The 20,618-nt window shown below is 49.1% G+C and overlaps 1 protein-coding gene across 11 annotated transcripts in view; it reads left to right on the top strand.

The window, feature by feature from the left end:
* Nucleotides 1–20,618, top strand: part of DYSF (dysferlin) — a 203,591-nt gene that overhangs the window by 27,922 nt on the left and 155,051 nt on the right. For all 11 annotated transcript variants that reach the window (XM_032873658.1, XM_032873665.1, XM_032873662.1 and 8 more), the window contains one exon: nt 12,350–12,455. In XM_032873658.1, the coding sequence (XP_032729549.1) occupies nt 12,350–12,455 (106 nt within the window). The remainder of the gene's footprint in view (nt 1–12,349; nt 12,456–20,618) is intronic.

Raw genomic sequence — 20,618 nt, 5'->3', positions numbered from 1 at the left:
ATGTGGGGGTTTCTCAGGAGCTGAGCCAGAGTCTTCGTCCTTAACAAGGGGAGCCCCGAGCAAGAGGGCACAGGCCCCGGGCTGAGGGGCCTGGGGGAGCAGCCTGGCTGCATGGTGTCCCTGGGTTGCACAGGGGCTGTGCTGGTGTAGTCCTGGGGTTCCATCCCAGCAGGAGCAGGTGGCCTCAGTCCCCCAGCTGTCCACAGAGCCAAGCAGGGCAGCCGTGGTGGCACGGGAATGAGGGTCAAAGGCTGCTCTCAGGGATCCCTCTCTCAGTAGCGAGCCTCATCCTGACACGGCAACCTGGATTTCTCTGAACCTGTTTCCCCATCAGGATGATAGCCATGACAGTTCCTGTATTGCGCAGTCGTCGCGACGCTTGTGTGAGATAATATGTGGGTGTCAGACGCCTACTCCGTGCTTGGCACACTGAAGGTGTTTAGTTAGGGACTGTTGGATCCATAGAGCCACACGTACACAAACCATACCAACTGTGAGCGTAACACCACATGCCCCTGTGGACACAGGACCATACCGTCGTGTGTACCAACGTGCTGCACACATTTATTTTAAAATATTTAAATTAAACTATTTAAAAAAACTAAAGTAAAACCCCACAAGAATATACAAATTATAAGAGTTTTTTAAATAAGCAGAAGTAACCTCCTTTCTTAAAAAGTTTGTAAAGGAGGAAGTGCAAGTTTTCCCACCCTTTCCCCCTCTGCTGCTTCCCTTCCCTCCAGTGTGGGACAGTTTGATCCCAGTTGTTGACAATTTGGTGCATCTCTCTTGTTCACTTTTCCTCAGCCTGTGCAAGCATCTGCTTATAAAATGTGTATGCGTGTACTTAAACAAAAATGGAATCATGCTGTACATATTGGTCTATACTATAGCATTAGGGACCCTTTCCGAGGTTAGTGTGGATTGATCAGTCCCCTTAAATTAATTAAAGATTTAATTTCTTTATTTCAGAGAGAGAGAACATGAGCAGGGGGAGAGGCTGCAGGAGAAGCAGAGTTCCCTACTGACAAGGGGGTCCATCCCAGGACCCCGGGATCATGACCTGAGCAGATATTTAACTGACAGCCACCCAGTCTGAATCAACCCCATTTTAAATGGTTGTGTGGTATTGCACAGGGTGGGTGTCCCATAATTTATCCCAACTTGCCCTTACTGACTGGGATTTGATTTCTTTCCAATTTCTTTTCTGCTCCTTCAGTGAATATCTTTATCCAAATGTTTTCATGTCTGTATACTATTTTTTTTTCTTTAAAATAGGTCCCTGGAAGTGTGATTATTAGATCAAAGGATATGAGCATATAAAATTTTCATAGATTCCACCAAATTACTTTTCAGAAATGTGTCCTAATTTATGTCCGCTCACAGTATAAAAAAGTGCCTGTCAACTTTTTATTTTTGCTTAATGCCACAGTGGGGGGAGAAGAGTATCTTATAAACCATGTTTTCTTTCTTTCTTTTTTTTTTTAAGATTTTATTTATTTATTTTTTAAAGATTTTATTTATTTATTTGACAGACAGATCACAAGTAGGCAGAGAGGCAGGCAGAGAGAGAGGAGCAAGCAGGCTCCCCAACGAGCTGAAAGCCTGATATGGGGCTCCATCCCAGGACCCTGGGATCATGACCTGAGCTGAAGGCAGAGGCTTAACCCACTGAGCCACCCAGGTGCCCCTTAAAGATTTTAGTTTTATTTACTTGAGAAAGAGAGTGAGCGACAGAGAGCATGAGTGGAGGGAGGGGCAGAGGGAGAAGCAGGCTCTCTGCTGAGCAGGGAGACCCATGCAGGACTTGATGCCAGGACCCCAGGGTCATGATGTGAGCCAAAGGCAGATGCTTAACTGACTGAGCCATCCAAGCGCCCCTATTTTTTTTTTTTAATTTTTAAAGGTTTTATTTATTTGAGAGACAGTGCAATAGAGGGAGGGAGATCACAGAGGGAGAGGGAGAAACAGACTCCTCACTGAGCGGAGACCCTGATGTGGGACTTGATCCCAGGACCTAGAGATCATAACCTGAGCTGAAGGCAGATGCTTAACTGACTGAGTCACCCAGGTGCCCCTTTAAGGTTTTATTTTTAAATAATCTCTACACCCAACATAGGACTCACACTTACAACCCAGAGATCAAGAGTGCGTGCTCTACTGACTGGGCAAGACAGGAGCCCCTAACCTGTGTTTTCCTGACTGCTTCTGAAGTTGGGCATCTTTTTTTTATGTGTGTTATTGCCCATTTGTATTTCTTCTTTTGTCAATTGCCTATCCTTTATTTTGAGTTGCTTGTTTTTTTCTTACTAATTCATGGCAGTTTGTATGTTTGGGATCCTATCGGGAATATTAACTCTTGGTCTGTTTTCTGTGTAGAGGATAATTTCTCCCTGCTGACAAATGTTATTCGCACACAGGACTAGACACCCAGCTGCGTGTGTGTGTGTGTGCACTTAGACATTTAAAAAGAAAGAGTGGTGGTTTGCTGTTGCTAAAGTTGGGGAAATTAGGCCTAAGTTCAGCCTCTGGGTTTCAATAGGCTGGTTTTCAGGCCCCCCTTTCTGGAATATTTGGGAGGCAGGAATATTTACAGTTCACCCTGTCATTGTTCTCAGCTTGCTCGGAAGTGTTGACCGTACCGTGATTTTTCCAAGGATTTTTATATTTTGTCCTGAATTCTCTCCAGGACACCCCTGGGTTTCAGAATAGTTTTTCTTTTGTCTTTCTCTGGATTAAAGTGGAAAACTATTTAGTTACCCTTGGGCAGCCCCTGGGGAATTAGATACTGGTGGGAAGGTTGCCAGAGGCCAGGCGGGCTCAGGGGGTGGGAATGTCCGGCTGTCCCTCGTTTCCTGCCCCTCACTGCCAGGCACACACGGCTGAGGGCTGGGGGAGCCACAGCTCACGGCCGTCTTCCCGCCAGGGATGTTAAATCTTCCGAGTGTGCTTATGTCTGCGTGTGTGCGTGCGTGTGTGTGTCCTGCCAGCCAGGGGCTCCATGAATTTCCTGTCATGCCTGATTCGTTGACTCCAGTGAGGGGAAGGTGCCGCTGAGTCAGTGATGAATGGGTTTGCACTGTAATAGAGGTATTTTTAGTTGACATGTCCTTGTCTTAGTTTAGAAGACAAAGAATGAGAAACTGACACATGGAAATGTTTCTGGAGCTTTTTAAAGAAATAATTTCGAACTTACAGAAGAGTTGTAAAAAGAGAACAGCGAACATTCCTTATACTCTTTACTCAGAATCACTGCTTAACACTCTACCCTATTTGCTTTACATTAGTTTCTCTCCTCTCCCTCCTTCCCATTTTCTTCCTTCCTTTTCCCCTCTCTCCTACATGAGGGTAAGTGATAGTCATCATGGCCCTTTATCCCTGAGTACTCCAGTGTATATTTCCTAAGAATAGGGATATTTCTTTACATCATCACAGTGTCGTTACCAACTTCAGTGAACTTAACATAGTTGCCAGACTTCCTCCTAATTCACTACTTGTATTTTGTCCCATCAGTTGACCAAATAATATCTTTTTAAAAAAGATTTTATTTATTTATTTATTTATTTATTTATTTATTTATTTATAGAGCAAGTGAGGGGAGGTGGGGGCTGGGGGAAGGGCAGAGGGAGAGAGAGATTCTCAAGCAGACCCTCCCCTCCCCCCGCTGCTGAGTGTGGAGACTGATGCAGGGCTCCATCGCCCAACCCTGAAATCATGACCTGAGCTGAAATCAAGAGTTGGATGCTTGACTCACTGAGCCACCCAGGTGCCCCCAAATAATGTGTTTTATAGCATGTTCTCCTACCCCTCTTTCTCAGTATGGGATCCAATCTAGATTCCCATATTCAAGTTAGTCATTACAACTCCATAGCCTCCTTTAATCTGGAATGTTCCCACAGCCTGTCTTTCACAACAACTTACATTTTTGGGTAATATAATACACCAGTTTTAAATAGATTTGTTTCATGTTTTCCTCATGATTAGATTCAGTAACTAATTCGTGGCCAGAATATTTTGCAGGTGTGTTGTCTCTGTCTCAGGCCCTGGAGGGACAAGACGTCCCTCATTGCTGATGTTCATTTTGATCACCTGTCAAGGTGGTATCTGATATTTCCATTGTATATTTACTGTTCTTTCCCACCCACATCTGAGTCTCTTAAGAGACATGTTAAGACCCTGCAAATATCCTGTTTGTCATCAAAATGTGCACCTAGATTTAGTATCCATAGATGACTCTTCCTGATTGAGTCTTTACCATGATGGTTGTGAACTGGCTTTCCCTTCCCAGCACTTCCTCCACCTTGACTGGCTGTGGAAGATTCCAGTGGTCATGGGGACAAATGTCTAACCCCACTACCCTCACGTATTGATCCTACTCTGTGCTGGGCCTGGTGCACCAGCCATACAAGCTTTCATGGGAGCCTTCCCCCTGGGCAGAGAGGTCAGTCAGAGTGGAAAGACCTGTGAGACCAGGCTAGGAGTCTTGTTCCTTCCATTCTCGAAGGACAGTGCTGGGGTCAGGAAGAAGCCCATTTCTGGCCAGGATTATTCTGTCAGAAAGTCCTTCCTTCTATTGAGCCCTTTTTTCTCCCCAAGATTTTGAGTGTCTCCCTTCTACTCCACCATCAGGAAAGATCAAACATAGATCTAACTTCTTCCAAACGACTTCATGGCCTCAAGCCATGATCTAATGGGATCCTCACAGTGATTCGGTACAACAGGTATGTGCCCAGAAAGAGAGGGCAGCGGTGAATGGGGTGGGGAGGAAGGGAGCTGCTATTTCCCAAGCCCCCATCCATGCTCCGGGCACATGTAACAGTGCGTGAACTCACATTTTACGAGAACCCTTGGAAGTGTGCACTTTCCCCAGAAGCTTCCATGGTGAAGAGGTGGTTGTCCACTTTGTTCAACCAGTGTCCCCAGTACTTACCACAGTACCAGACCCGTGGTGGGCGCTCACTGCATATTTGTCAAATGAATGAATGACTGACAGATGAGGCTCAGAGAAGTTAGGTATCTTGTGCCCAGCCACACGGCGGTCACATGGCAGAGCTGGGCTTCTAGCCCTAGTAGGATGACTTGAGAGCTCTTATTCTTAATCATGCAACAATAAATATGTATTTTTGGAAGAGGAGAGGAAGGATGTTCCCAGGGCGTTGTTAGAGGTTGAAAGGTGCCATCTGGAAATGTTAGGAGTGATCTGACACATGCAAATGATGGATTGGGTGACACCCTAGAACCTGCCACCTGAGGCATCCCCTGAACCAAATAGAGCAGGAGCTATGTGTTCTGCCAGCCTTCCTGGGCCACTTTTCTTTTGGGGGCTTTTGGGGGAGGGGCCTCATCTTACATCCAAGTCTTCATCAGTGTCAGTGTGAGCTACACTCACTTCTCCCATCTTCCTGCTCCCCGAGTGGCTTCTAGTGCTTGGGGCTTGTGTCTGCCCTGGGCTGCTGCACCCTGTCCTTCTACAGCTCACAGTGCCGTGGTATAGGGGATAGCTGGGGTGACTCCAGAGGGTCTGCCACCCTCTGTGGCTAGGAGACTACTTTCCCTGCCATCAGGGTCTCGCTGTCCCTCTCTCAAACAGATAAATAAATAAAATCTTTAAAAAAAAAAGAGGAGGCCTATTAAAAAATACAGAAAATATAAAAGCATAATTAATACAGCTTGGAATTACATATTTTTTTAAAGATTTATTTTTTTGAGAGACAGAGAGAGTGTGCCTGCATAAGCTGGGGGAGGGGCAGCAAGCCGACTCCCTGCTGAGTGTGGGACCTGACAGTGGGGCTGGGATCATGACCCCATGAGATCAGGACCTGAGCAGAGTCTGAGGCTTAACTGACTGAGCCGCCCAGGCACCCATGGAACTAGGTTTTTTTTTTTTTTTTTTAAGTTGAATCAGATGAAATGTGGCGGCTGGGCTCTCTTTTGTAAGGCTGGAGCAAACCAAGGACGTTTTGGTTTCTTCCATGATGGTGTGTTCCAGTTCACATTCGTGGGGCTCTGAAGTGCACCAGCAGGTCCAGCAAGGAAAGCCTTTGGGATCTGCTTCTGTCTGCCTTGTTCTTTCTGCAAAATCAAGTCGAATGCCTTTCTGAGATCCAAGTTCCTTGTCTGTAAGATGGACGGGGCGACTAACAGTACCTACTTCCTAGGCCTATTTTTTTGAATGAGGGAGTGTAGGGAGAGTGCTTGGCACTTAGGTCCTGTGCATTGGATAGGAGGGGAGCTATTGTTAGAAGTAAGTTCCATGAGGGCAGAGACTGGGTTTTGTTGGACATGTTGAATATGTATTTGCAGCATGAGTGAATTATAATATTTTTAGGATTTTATGTTCCATTTTTAAATTTAAATTTTGAGTTGGTAAAAAAACATGAGGTTATAAAAACAAACTGTTGAGAGAAAATGCAGTGAAAATTCTCCCTGTTGCCTCTGTCGTCCATCTGCCTACTTCTTACCCATTCCCCATAGATAACCACGGTCCTTAGTTTCTTTCTTGCTTTCTTTTTTTAAAGATTTTATATATTTTTCGGAGAGAGAGAGAGAGAGAGGGGAGGGAGAGAGCACAAGTAGGGGGAGGGCAGGCAGAGGGAGAAGCAGACTCCCCGCTGAGCAAGGAGCCCAGTGCGGGGCTTGATTCTGGGGCCACGGGATCATGCACTGAGCTGAAGGCAGATGCTTAACCGACTGACTGAGCCACCCAGGCGTCCCTGTCCTTAGTTTCTTATGTGTCTGGTAATTCCAGAGTTTTCATGTTGTTGCTTAATCACCAATATAGATTCTGACTTTCCTCTTTTTTACACAATTGGTAGCTTATTTATTTATTTAAATAGAGGTTTTATTGTGGTAAAATACACATAACATGACAATTACCATCTTGACCATTTTTAAGTGTGTGGTTCAGTGGTACTAAATGCGTTCACACTGTTCTGCAGCCATCACATCCCCTATCCCCAGAACTCTGCTCATTTTGTAAAGCTGAAAGTCTGTATCTATTAAACAATAACTCCCCACTCTTCCCTCTCCCCAGCCTCTGGTCCTCACCACTCATTTGTCTGTATTTCCAGTAGTCTAAGTAATAGGTAACATATTATACACACTCTTTTTTTTTCTGAAGATTATATTTATTTATTAGAAAGGGAGAGAGCACCTAAGGGTGGGGAGGGGCAGAGGGAGAAGCAGGCTCCCCACTGAGGACAGAGCTGGACACAGGGTTCGATCCTAGGACTCCGGGATCATGATCTGAGCCAAAGGCAGATGCTTAACTGACTGAGCCACCCAGGAGCCCCTATACGTGCTCTTTCGTACTCTGTTTTCTCATTTTACAATGTACCTTGAAGGTCTTCCGTATGTAAGTCTGTGGTGTACTTGCCATGATTGTACAGTTGTGCAGTAAATCAGTCATTAGGCTGTACTATACTTTATTTACCCACCTTCTGGGATGGACATCTGGGCTGCCTCCTGTGTTTTGTTCTTATAAACGATATTGTAAAAAGGCCCAGTGTTTTGAGATAAAATTGTTTCGATTTCTTTGTGGTTCATTAAAATAAACTTACTTGGCCACTTTAATTTACAACCTCCCACTTACGGCTCAGATTCTGAGGCCACAACCCCAGATGCTCCCCGAGAGTTTCTCCCATCCCAGAGAGGCGCCCTACTGGGTGATGAGTCTGGGAGCCAGATCTTTATCCACGGAGGAAAAATGTGTGCCTTGTCAATGTGTGAACTGCCTGGACCTCTCCTCCCTCCCCGATGCTGATCCCTGACCTCCTTCTCAGTCTGTGGGATGGCAGCTGGGACTTCAGCCTTCACATTCCTCCTGCAGCTCCAGAACACAGCACTACTGAGAGGGATGGTGGGTCTGGGGAGGCTGGGAAAGCGGTGACATTTTCCTATGGCAGGCTGCAGGGGGTGCGGCCAAGGTCCACGGGGTTTCCTTCCTGCCCACCAGGCTCTGCACACACTCAGAGGGGGCTCTGCACACACTCAGGGCTGGCACTGATGCAGCCCATGCAGGACCTCCAGGCCTCTCCTTTGAACCGTCCTGAATCCTGTCTGCCAAGCAGCCACTGGTTGGTGCCACTGCCACTGCCCGAGCACGGGACATTGCGGGTTGGTGTAGGCCCCTGGGCCCCAGGGTCTGTGCCTTGATCTTGATCTCTGGATGCGGTGGGTCTCCCTGAGGGTCTGGACCCTCCTCCCCTGAGGCTGCCTGCATAAAGCCTCCTCTCCTCCATCCACCAGTGAAAGAATGAACGAAGAGTGGCCATAGGGTTTCCTGTGATCAAGCCTCAGACCCATTCATCCTCCCCAGGGAGTCTGGCCTACTTGTCGGGCCTCCCAGAGCCATCCTGTGGGCCCACTCCGGGGCTGCCTGCTCCGTAGGCTTGGGGACAGCCAGTCTACTCGGGTGTCTCTGGCCTCTCCTCATAGGGGAGTGGGGGCTTATAAAGGCCACCCAGCTCCTCCAGAGGACTGGTCCCAAGGTGTGTGGGCAGGGGTGGACTGTGGGAGGTGGGGGCATTTCAAGGTCCAGCAAGACGTTAAGGGAGGAAATAACAAGCGGTCCCTCCTGGCCCAGGTCTCCCTGCCTCCGGAGGTGCCTGGGCTGACAGGGGTGGGTCTGGCCTTCCCACTGCATTTCCTCCCATTGTTCCTGCCCCACTTCCGGGAATTCTCCAGGCCTGGAGGGCTGGCAGGCGGAGGCCAGAAGGGGAGGCAGCCCAGGGCAGGTCTGCTCTGGCCGCAGCCTCCAAGGCTCCGGAGCTGGAGCCCCAGCAGCAAGTCTACACTGCTGGGCCTGCCCTCCTTTCAGCACCCACAGCCCACTCTGTCTTCCTGTTGCCGAGGTGATCCAGCAAGGAATCGGGGCCTCAAGTTCTAGGGCAGGCTCTGTCAATCACCTGCTGGAGCCAGTCCCTCCACTCCGCCACCCCGGCTGTACCGCGAAGGACTGGGGGACTCTGATTGCAAATGTCGCATGGAGTCACAGGTCTTTTATGCCCATGGCCCTGTCATTTTGACCTTGCTTGTGTCTTGATGTAACCCCAACTAACTAACGTGAGTTTGCCCCTCCCTGAGCCACAGATAGAAACTACCCCAGCTGGAGTCATTGCACAAAGGAAACTTTATTTGCAGCAAGTAAGATCCCTGGGAATAACTTCCAAAGCCATGACTCCCCTAGTAAGGGGTGAATGGGTTCCTTTTATTTAAAACATTTAGGTAGAGGGCAGTTGTCATCTACGTGGAGACGGACATGAGGTCGATCATGTGCCTTGGGGAAACATGGCTATCCCACATAGTATGTTATGTAAATGAGGCTTGCGCTCCAACTTCAACTTGGGCAGAGATTTTAGTGTTATCATGAGATAAAGGTAACCGTGAGTCACTCCATACGTCCCTCCAGGGTCCGACTGTGTAGGTGTCGATGCGGAGTGAAGCTTGAACTGGTCTACGTGGTCTGGGCCACCAGAGCACTTCACACGGGCAGTCGTTAGGGTTTGAAGGGAAGTTTCGGTTTCCGTCGCGGGATGCTATGCCAAGGGGGGTCTTTTTTCCTGAGTGAAGAGACAAGCTGGAAAGAAGAGCTAGTAGAAAAATATGGGACAGAAGTTGGTGGGTACAAACAAGTGAGGAATAAAGGTCAGGTCTTGGGATCTCCCTGGTGACATTGAGGACAGTTCAGTCAACACACAGGTGCCTTCCCCCACGCTGGCCCTGGACGGAGACCCTCCAGGAGCCCCTGCTTTTGTAAGCTGTGCTACGAGCCTGTTCCATGCTGCAAAGGAGTATAGCACACCCCTGTCCGAATTCTAGAAAACGTGGAATTTTCTAGCATCACGAGGAATGAATGTGAGTGAATGTCTCTTGCGTTAGCCCTTTCTTGGAAGAAATGTTAGAGAAATGTTACAAAATTCAGAACAAACCAGGTTACTGCCTTGCTAGCAAGGAAACCTCTCAGGTGACCAAGAGTCCACTGGTTCCAAGAATGGAGCTCAACTAATATTAGTGAGTGGTTATTAATAATTAATTAATAAGTAACAGGAAGCTATTCATTATTATTGTGGTAAAATATAGATAACAGAACTTACAATTTTAAGTATTCTAAGTGCACAGCTCGGTGGCATCAAGCACATTCACACTGCTGGCCAACCATCACCACCGTCCATCCCCAGAACTTTTTCATCTTCCCAAACTGAAGCTCTGTACCCACTAAATAATAACTTCCCTTTTCCCCTACGCCCAGCCCCCAGTAACCTCTGTTTTACTTTCTTTCTTCATGGGCTGGCTTATTCTAGGAACCTCATTTACGAGCGATCATATGGTATCCGTCTTTTTTTTTTTTTCAAAGATTTTATTTATTTATTTGACAGACAGAAACCACAAGTAGGCAGAGAGGCAGGCAGAGAGAGAGGAAGGGAAGCAGGCTCCCTGCCGAGCAGAAAGCCCAATGCCGGGCTCGATCCCAGGACCCTGGGATCATGACCTGAGCTGAAGGCAGAGGCTTTAACCCACTGAGCCACCCAGGCGCCACCGGTATTCGTCTTTTTGAGTCTGTCTGATTTCACTCAACATCATGGCTCCAGGGTTCATCCATGTGGTGGCAGGTGTCAGAACTTCTTTCTTTTTTAAGGCTAAGTGATATTTCATGGTATGCATGTTTATATTTAATTTATTTTAATTGATTAATTTTACTTTAATATTTTATTGCCTTTCATTTACCCATTCCTTTGTTTATTTATCCATTCATCCGTTGATAGATTCTTGGGTTACTTTCATTTTTTGGTGATTTGAATAATGCTGTATGAACGTGGGTGTACAAATATCTCTTCGAGTTCCTGGGTTCAGTTCTTTCGAGTATATACCCAGAAGTGGGATTGCTAGATTATATGGTTTGATCCATTTTTGCATACTCTTTTTTTTCCATGCCCGTCAACTGAGCGCAAGGGTGCCCATTTCTCCACATCCTCACCAACTTTTGTTGTTTTCTATTTTTTTGGATAGCAGCCATCCTAATGAAGGCGAGGTGACATCTCATTGAGAGCAGCCAGGGTGAAAAATCAGCTGTTAAGGGGCACCTGGGTGGCTTTGACTCATGGTTTTTGCTCAGGTCGTGACCTTGGGGTCATGAAATCATGCTCTACATTGGGCTCCATGCTCGATGTGGAACCTGCTTAAGATGACCTCTCCCTCTCCCTCTGTCCCTTAACCCTCACAACTCTCTCTCTCTCTTTCAAATAAATAAATCGTTTTTAAAAAATCAGCTCTTTAGGTCAAGAATGAATTTGTATTTCAATAAAACTTCATAAAACCTATGTTCAAGGCAGTCGTTATAAACACTAGAAAAAGGATATAAATAAATAACAGGCATGCTATTTATTCGTCAGGGAAAAAAAAACATCAAGAAGCAGAAGAGGAGAGCACTCCCGTGGCTGTCCATCGTTCACACCCTGACAGTTGTATGCAGGAAGCATGCAGAAGTGTGTTGCAGACATCAGGCGACAGCTCTGACATGGGCCACTGCCTGCCCATGATTTCCCCCCGCCCGCTGCAGAGCTGCCTAACGCAATTTGCCTGTTTCTTAGCAGAGGGGACACAGACCTTTCCCTTGGCACCCTTTGGAGCGTCCCTTAGCTGCTTGTCCCTCAGCGACCTACTCTTCCCTAGGAGCCCATGCATTTATGGGGCTCCCCACCCTCAGTTGGAGATGCTGCCTTATGCGTGTATGCTGTGACAGTCCCGGCCTCACTGGGGAGTGGGCATGGCTGCCCTGCCCCAATTTGCTTTTCTCCCTGTCCCTGAAGCAGGAAAGACTGTTTTTCATTGACGACAATTGCTGGCGGAGCGCTGGGCAGCCGGGACAGATGGCCTGTGTGGATGTGGGTCAGAGTTACTGCAGCTTCCAGCTTCCAGCTGCAAGTGTGGGTGGTGATGTGTGAGCAGGTGTGGTGGTGGGGTCCCCCTGCTTCCAGGAGACACTGACCTGTGGATGGCTGAGGTCTGATGGGCAAGGCAGCCCTTCTGTGGGAGTATCCAGGTGGACAGGGGTGGTGGGGCTGGGCCTCTGGGGAGAGGCAGAAAGCTAGCCTTGGGCGAGGGGAAGGTGTCTCTCATCCTTGTGCAGGGAGGGGGGGCCTGGCCCTCCAGGGATGACACGTGGGATGCCCAGGGGCAGGGTGCTAGGGAGCCGTGAGGGGTCCTAGGGGACTATGGTGTTTGAGGCGGATCAGCTTTGTCTGCAGGGTGTTTGTTTATGTGATGAGATGGTGGTGAGGGGGTGGTATGTTGGAGGAAGAGCCAGGCACCGCAGGCTAGTTCTCAACATTCTACTTTTCTCTCTGCTTAGGTTCTTGGGAGAGGCCCAAGTCCCACTCCGGGAGGTCCTTGCTACCCCCAGCCTGTCTGCCAGCTTCAATGCCCCCCTGCTGGACACCAAGAAGCAGCCCACGGGGGTAAGTGCCCACCAGGCCTTTGGATCAGGCCTGTGTCTGGTCTGAGGTCTTGCCTCTCTGACGCTAGTGGTATTCCAGAGTCCAGCTGCCAGCAACCAGACCTGTCCCCCCCACCCCACTCCCCCGGCCAGAGCTCAGGGTGCTGGGAAGGGGAAGTGGCATGGAAGGGACAGGAAGGGGACAGGAGGGAGCCCTGGCCCTTTCTGTGGGACTCAAGTCAGCCTTGCCTCATACCAGCTTGGCCTGCCCCTGGATCCCCTCCTGCCCTGAAGGGAGGATCCGTCACCTCCTGGGATTGGTTCTTTACTTGAAACCTGATGACTTCCCAGACTTCCTGGGCAGCTTTGGTGATGGCTCCCCCAATCTCCTTGGTAGCCCTCCCCCACCTCCCAGCCCCCATCTCCAGATCTGGAATATCTGAGTCATCTGGGTCTCAGATCACAAGGGAAGGGAGACAGACATCCCCCTTCCCTGCCCACCAGAACCTGTCAGACCCTCTTCCTTTCCTCCATCGTCCTTCCTGCCCCTCCCCCAGCCTTTCCAGTGCTCTTCCAGTCCTCACAGACAATTCCCAGCCCACGTCTCTGGCTTCCCGTTATTTTTAGGGAGCTAAATATACCCTGCAGGGTTCTTTCTTCCTGGTCAGTAGAATTCCTGACCTTCCCTCTGGGTCAGCTCCACCCCCAGGAGGCCCTGGGGGACTATCCATTTGGAAATACTTCCTCCTGGTGGGGTCCTGGGGATTCTGGGCTGAGTTCTCTTTGAGTGTGTGTGTGTGTGTGTGTGGTGTGTGGGAGAGGGAGGGAACATTGGCTGGCTTGCTGAGTCAGGAAGTGGCAAATCTGGCAGAACTCTAAAAGGAACCACTACTGGGCACTGAGAGCTAGAGAAAGAGAGTGATTGAATGAAGTCACACAATGACTCCATGTCCAAAGAGGGACAAGTAGGAGGGTGGCATATCTCTTAAACCCTCAGGGGTGGGAGCGACTTGAATGGACTCCTGCTCCACTGCCTTTCTGATGCTGGAACTTCCTCTTGATGGCTGGCAGAACATTCTGGTTTAGTGTGGTGATCACTTATAGGTCTGTAACCTCTTTAGGGGCTTCCCAGGTGAAATCGGGAACCAGTCCCCTTACATGGAAGGCAGAGAGAGACCCAAGAAGGAGGCAAGCCGCTCTAGTCTGGCAGGCGGCAGGGTTAGTAAGCCAGGGGACTTATATGTGAGGCGTGTCTGGGGTGGCAGCGAGAGGAGTGGATCTCGCACCCATCTACCAAATCTTAGAAGTTTCTGTAGAGGTCTTAACTGGGTTCAGTCCTGTATACCATCCGGATAGTCTCAATACCACATCACTAGCTCAAGACTCTGCCTGGAGTGGCATCTGGGAGCAAGGAGGGCAAGCAGAACTTACATTGCGTGGAGAGTGGAGGGGGTGAGGAACCTGGGTTTACCGAGGGTCTGCTGGTGGGCGTGTCCTCTCAGTGACCTCCTCCAGTATCACTGAACTTGTCTCCATCACCTTCTACATCCTCCTTGTCCTCCCCCTTGTACTCCTCCTGAGCTCTCCAGTCTACTCATGCAGTTTAAGGGTTCTAGAACCAATTTCCATTCCCCCCACCCCACCAGGCAACTCTCTGAATCCAGCTGGGTGTCCAATAATTCAAGTCAATTCTGACACTCTCTGTCCAGGGACAGCTCTGGGTTAAGGGCTCAGTCCTACAAGGCCTCCCCTTCCCAATCCTTTGCCAGTCCCAAGTCCTCCTTTTCCAAATCCTTTGCCACCCTGAGCTTTCCTGACCAACCAGCTCTAGATAGGTCATTCCTATGACCCCCTCCTTGGGTTTGATTAACTTGCTAGAGAGGCTTGCAGAACTCAGAAAAACATTGTAGTTACCAGATCGCCAGTTATGATCCAACCTGGAAGCTCTCTAATCCCTGTCCTTTGGGGTTTTATGGAGGCTTCATTGACAATGGATCTCCCTCCCTGGAGGTGGTGGGGGATGAAAGTTCTCCAGCTTTCTAACCACATAGGGTTGGCTCCACTAGCAACCAGATGCCATCCTTAGGGGATTGCTCAAGTCAATTCATTAGCACAACAAAAGACACAACAAAAGATGGCTGTTATCATTTAGGAAAGTCCAAGGAATTCCTAAAAGGAGCTCTGTGCCTGAAACAGGGACAATGACTAAATATACATATAGACATACACATCTGTAATTATAAATCATAGTACCACATCCCTAGAGTCAAGAAGGACTCCAGGTACTTCTGGATCCTGAAGAAGACCACAGCTTTCCATAAAGGTATAGAACACCGGAGGAACTGTAGGTAGCTGGTGAGGGAGATACTTTGAGTCAGGGATCTGAGAAACACTAACATTTACCAGTTTGTTAAAAGGCATCACAAAGCATGTGCATCAACAGCCAGATGAAGAGATCCATAAGGCAAGGTCTTGAACAAAGGAACTTCTGTCCTTGTGGAGTTTGGGGCCCTGTTTGGTGGCACATGGAAAGATTCTAGTTCCCTCAGCATGGAAACTCTCTGAAAAAAGAGACCAAAAAATTGGAATTTTTAATGGAGGCTTCATTATAGTCATGATTGACTAAGTCATTGGCCATTGGCTGATGCAATCTCCAGCCCCACTTTCTTCCCCAGAGGCTGGGGCAATAGGACTGAAAGTTCCAACCCTCTAAGCATAGGGTTGGTCCTCTTGTCAACCAGCTCCTACACTTGCATGGGGTCCAAAAGTCACCTTCATTAATAACAAGACACCCATTTTACCTTTATGGCTCTGAAGACCCAGTATTTCTGAGAAACAGAGTCTGGTCACCTGAATGACCAAATATGTGTTTCTTAGAAATCATTAAATCACAGCCCCCAATGCTCCCAGTCAGGGTTTCTAGCTTCTGGCTGAGATGCTCAAACATCCCTCCTCTCTTGCCCTTTGGGCATCCATGCCTGGTGTTTCTTATAAGTTCTCCTGTACTTGGGCTCCCCTCCAAGATCAGATGCCTGTCCAGTCCCTGAGACACATCTTTTCATACCTGGTCTAGCCTGGCAGGTGGCAGGGGGCTGAGCCAGGTTGGTGACTCTCCCTGAATGCCTCACCCTTCTTCTTCTTCCTTTGTTTCCATACTCTGTGCTTCGTGCTCACCAGCTGGGAACCTGCTGCTTTCTTCTTTCTCGGCTGGGATGCTTGCCTGTGTGCGGAGATTGCCAGTCCTTCACAGACCGTGTCTCCCAGAAGGGGGTATAAAAGCCAGAAAGGAGGGATGGGAGAGGAGGTCTAAGCCCTGCTTGGCTGAGCCCCTGGCTGCACACAGCCTGGGGAAGGTGAAGCCAGGATACAGCTCCGGCCTGTGGAGAGTATCTGGGTCCATCTTCTAGTGCCTGTGATAACACTGAGTCACAGAGCAGCGCCCGCTCCCAAGACCCCCTGAGCTGGGGCTTCCCACCTGCGACCTGGGGCTGGCTGCCCTGTGTGAGAAGCACAGAGAATGGAGGTCATGCTCAGAAGGGTCAGAGAGCTCTGTCCGAAGCCCAGGATTCTCATTGGCTGTTCACTGAGGCCGACTTCTGGGCTGGACCCCATGGGCAGAGTATGCCAGAAGTATCCAGCTGAGTTTAGCTCAGACCATCAAAGCAACCTGCTGAAGGGGTGATGGGAGTGAGGACAGGGCCTGTGGGATCCTTGGAAAACCCTGGAAGGACCAAGAGGAGGAAGACGGCTGGAGGCGGCCATGCTGTGGGAGTCCTGCTGTAGGCTGGCCTGTGGACGTCATGGGCCTGGCACTCAGCATTCTCCCTCACATCCCTTCAGAGCTGTGTGCCATGAGAAGATGCCAAATCTATCCTCAGACAGATTCTAGACTGAAGGGGACAACACTGTCCCTGTCCTGGGGGAGGTTCCAGGCCTGAGGGGGTGCTGGGCACCCATGGAGGAAAGAAGCCACATACTCCCAAATGTATTTGAAGAGCAGCTTGCTCGTGAGGGTGTGGACACCATGCAGACTGTCGGTATGACCTCAGTCCTAACAGCCAGAGGCAGATCAGAAGTAGTGAGACCTACTGTCACAAGAAGACAGGAACCCCAGTGGTGTGGGGATGGAGAGCCAGCAGGGCCCTGTGTGTTGGGAGCAGGGACTGGAGGAGGGCAGACCCAGAACTCTGGTGAATCCCTGAGTTTCTCTCATGGGGGTTGTCAGGTGCTGACAACCACCCCTCCCTCAGCTCAGGGCCACATCTCACCTTCCTCCAGCTTCTTGGTGTTGTCTGGGGCCAGGTAATAAAGAAGAATCAGATGCATATGAGGCTTTCCTGTCCACTCACTCGGTGTCTGTCGAGGGAGGGGGGAAGGGGCTGGTCTGGGGTTTGGTCATGCTAGGCTCAGTGTCAGAGAGCTATAGCTGAGGACACAGACAGTAAGCAATGGGGCAGAGCATGGTGGGCAAATGACCCCAGAGCTTGGCTGCAAAGCCTGTTAGAAGGAACTGATGAGGTTGTCCCCTGTCTTTGTCTTTGGTTTCCTAGGCCCTCCTAGCCCAGTGGCCAGACCGGACCCTCCAGAGTTCTATGTTTTTGTTGACTGTGGACCCCAAGATGGCAGACATGGGTGACAGGTTCCCTGCTCCAGGGCGCCGTGTCCTCGTGGACACATGATTGACAGATAATGATCTTGGGACAGGATGACTGCACAGTGGGGCCAGGGCTGGGGACTTGAGGAGCAGAGTTATCAGGTGGGGGACCTTGATGTGGACCACCTCAGAGGGACCCTAGGCCACAGTCATGTGGTTTGGGAGAGCATGGAGCTCACAGACATCGCATGGCAAGAAAATCTCAGCTCTGGTTATGTCTGGAGAAGGGTATGGGCACTGGTCTGACATCATGGTGAAGGTGGCAGGTCCTGACCCTGGGTAGGTTGCATGGACAGGTCCCCCCTGGAGATTCCCTGTAGAGCTAAAGGCCTCTAGTATTAATCACCTGTGGCCCCAAAGATGTGGTCCTGAAGCAGTGGTCCCCAGAGCCTGAAACTGCCAGGGATGTCCCTGTGGCTGTCTGATGGGGGAAGTAAGAGATGGAGCTGTCTCCGGGCTGGAAGTCTCATCCAAGGGCCTGGACCCACCAGGATGTTGCCATTTCCTTGGGAGTTTGGTGTGGGGCTCTCAGTGTGGGGGTAGCTGATACTCAGGAAACCCTGGGAAGGACAGCCTGGGTGGTCTTCAGATTCTAGGGCTGTTGCTCCTTCCTGCTTCTCCGGTGGCAGGGCTGCTCCTGAGCCCCCAGGCTAAGGCGCTGCCCCCAGAGTGTGGAGGGCAGTAGTCATTCTCCTGCAGGTCCACCTCTGCACTGAGCATAGAGATGGTGGGCAAAGTCCCCGAGGGTGTGGAGGGGCTGGATAAGAAGGTGTGTTCTCTAAGGGGATCTGGTCCTCAGGCACCAAAGGTTAGAAGAATGGGGTGGGTGGGGCCGAAAGGCAGCCCAGCTGTGACCCTTCACAGTTTGGGTTCTCTCTCCTCACCTTGGTGGGGTCCACTCAGACCACTCGATTTAACACCGCAGCTCCTCCTGCTCCCCTGCTCCCACTTGCTCTGGTTAACTTTTCTTTCCAACATACTTCGTAAGTTAAGTTATCTGTCTCATTTATTATTTATCGTCTGTCTCCTCTGCCAAGATGTGCGCTCCCTGGGAGCAGGAGCTTTCGCTTTGTTCATGGAAATATCCCAGTATCTTCAGGCCTCAGTCCGTAGCAGGTGCTCCGTATATGTGCAGGGAATGAAGAAGCAAATGAATGAATGAATGAATGGGTCAGGCCAGGTATGTCAGGTGGGGCGCTGTCCAACCTTCCAGATACCTGCCCAGCTCACAGGGTTGAGCTGAGCCAAGCAATCAGCCCACAGAGGGCCAACCTCATGGGCAGTTGGTTCCTCACTTGGTTTAATTCTCTGCCATCTTGACATTCCTAATACAGTTTTGACAAGGGACCCTATTTTCATTTGGCACTTGGCCTCACACTGCTTCTGGAGTGTGGGAATCATCATGAACGGGCTGGCACTTTATTTGAGTGAGATTCCTATGATTACAGCAGAAGCAGCTTTCTCAGTTTTTAACTTTTTATTTGAAAATAATTTAAGTTTTGGAAGTTGCGAGAATAATACAAGGAGTATTTTGTTCTAAGCCCTCTGAGACTAAGTTGCCAACCTCCTGGACCATCACCCTGAATTTAGTGTGTGTTTTCTCCGATTAAGGACTTTTTTCTAGGGAACCTATAGCCTTCGGAGACTGAAGGAATGAGTCTTGGTACTGCACTGCCATCCAAACCACAGATTACCATTCGAGTTCCTCAGTTTTTTCCAGCAGTGTGCTTTGTAGCCAAAAGATCTAATTCAGGATTGTTTGTTGTGTTAGTTGTTTGCCTTCAGCCTCCTTCCATCTGGGAGAATTCCTCAGTCTTTCTTTGACTTTTACAACCTTGGGACCTTGATGCTTTGGGGAATGTAGGCCAGTTCTCCTGTAGAATATCTCCCGGTTTGGGTCTGTCTGAGGTTTCCTTGCAATTTGATTTAGTCTGGGTGTCTTTGGCAGGAGGAGAACACAGCAAACAGATGTTGCTCTCATTGTATCTGGATGACTGTGCTCTTAACCTTGAGCATTTGATTAATGTTGCCTTTGCTGGCATTCTCCACTGATCACCAGTTCCTTCTCTTTTCTAATAGGTAGGAATTGTGGGGGGAGGTACTTTGTGACTCTAAATACTCTGTTCCTCATCCAACTTTTACCTGGCCGTTTTCACAGCCATTCTTGTTTCCTTGGTTGAATTAATTCTTGTTTTGATGGTTGTCAGATGGTGATGTCCTAAGCCAATTATATTTTTCTGCATTTGTTTGTTGGTATTTCACTGTAAGGAAAAGCTTTCTTCGGTCCTATTTATTTCTGTGTTCAGAAATTTTATTCAATGTTTTAGTCTGCCTCTGTATTTATTTTCATATTTAAATTCTCCCAGATTTGGCCAGTGGGAGTCTGTGAAAATAGGTTTCTGTGTCCTTTGGACATGTTTCTATCATTCTTTGGGTATTTCCTTGCTTTCTGTCACAAAAATGTTCCAGGGTCATCTATCTTCCCTGGCCAAGCCCTAGACTTAGTTATTTTTCCCAAGAGCCCAACTTGCCTTTTGATGAAGTGGGGGGAAACCCCAGGACAGTTGTTGAAAATACAAATGCCCAGGTTTACGCCAGACCTGCTGAGTGGAATCTCCAGGATTCAGGGGTGGTGATGAGCAGGTTTGGGGACCTGGGAGGGGCCCCAGAAGCTGTTCTTTCCTCTTTGGGCTGCAGGAGCTTAGGGTGCATAGCTAGCTGCCTGCTCAAGTAGCGACACCTGCTGGTGGTTCTCAAACCTGCATGGCAGGCATGAAGGCAGAGCCTCGGTTCCAGGACAGAAAGGGTCTCATTGCCTTCCCGGCCTCTCCCTGGGTCTCACGGGATGCTGAGCTGGCGCTGTCTTCCTTCCTTGGCGTTGTGAGCCCCACCCTTCCGCAGGTCCTGCCCTGCCTTAGCCTGGCTGCCCCTGCCCACGCCCCAGTCTGGGGGTTCAAGCCTCAGACCGGAGCCATCCAGTACCTGTGGCCTTTTTTTGTCTGATGACCAGGATTTGCCCCAGGAGTTTCCAGAATCCCTGATATTACTCAGTAGAGATGTCTAGTGAATTATGCTGAGCTGCTCAGAGGCTATTATGCATTGTTAACAATTATGTTTATAAAGGATTTGTCAAAGCCTGGGAAATGCTTACTGTCTAATGCAAGTAAAATAGAAAAACATTTTCTATACAGCAGGGCTGTACAGTGTTTGTTTAAAAAGATTGGGGAGAATTAGATCAAAATGTGAATAAAGGTGGAATTATGGAAATTTGTTTTCTCTTGTATTTTCTCTTTCTTTCTTTCTTTCTTTCCTTTTTTAAAGATTTATTTATTTGAGAGAGAGAGAGAGAGGAAGCACGAATGGGAGGAGGGGAAGAGGGAGAAAATCTCAAGCAGACTCCCCGCTGAGCATCGACCCTCGCTCCTCCCCCAGCCCCCCATGCAGAGCTTATCTCAAGACCCATGAGATCCTGACCCATGAGATCATGACCTGAGCAGAACTCAGGAGTCGGATGCTTAACCCACTGAGCCA

Source organism: Lontra canadensis, unplaced genomic scaffold (genome assembly GCF_010015895.1).
Source record: "Lontra canadensis isolate GAN:19392208 unplaced genomic scaffold, GSC_riverotter_1.0 scaffold50, whole genome shotgun sequence".
Taxonomy (NCBI): Eukaryota; Metazoa; Chordata; class Mammalia; order Carnivora; family Mustelidae; genus Lontra; species Lontra canadensis.
Note: the sequence above shows the minus strand (reverse complement) of the source record. Positions and strands in the feature narration are given on the sequence as shown.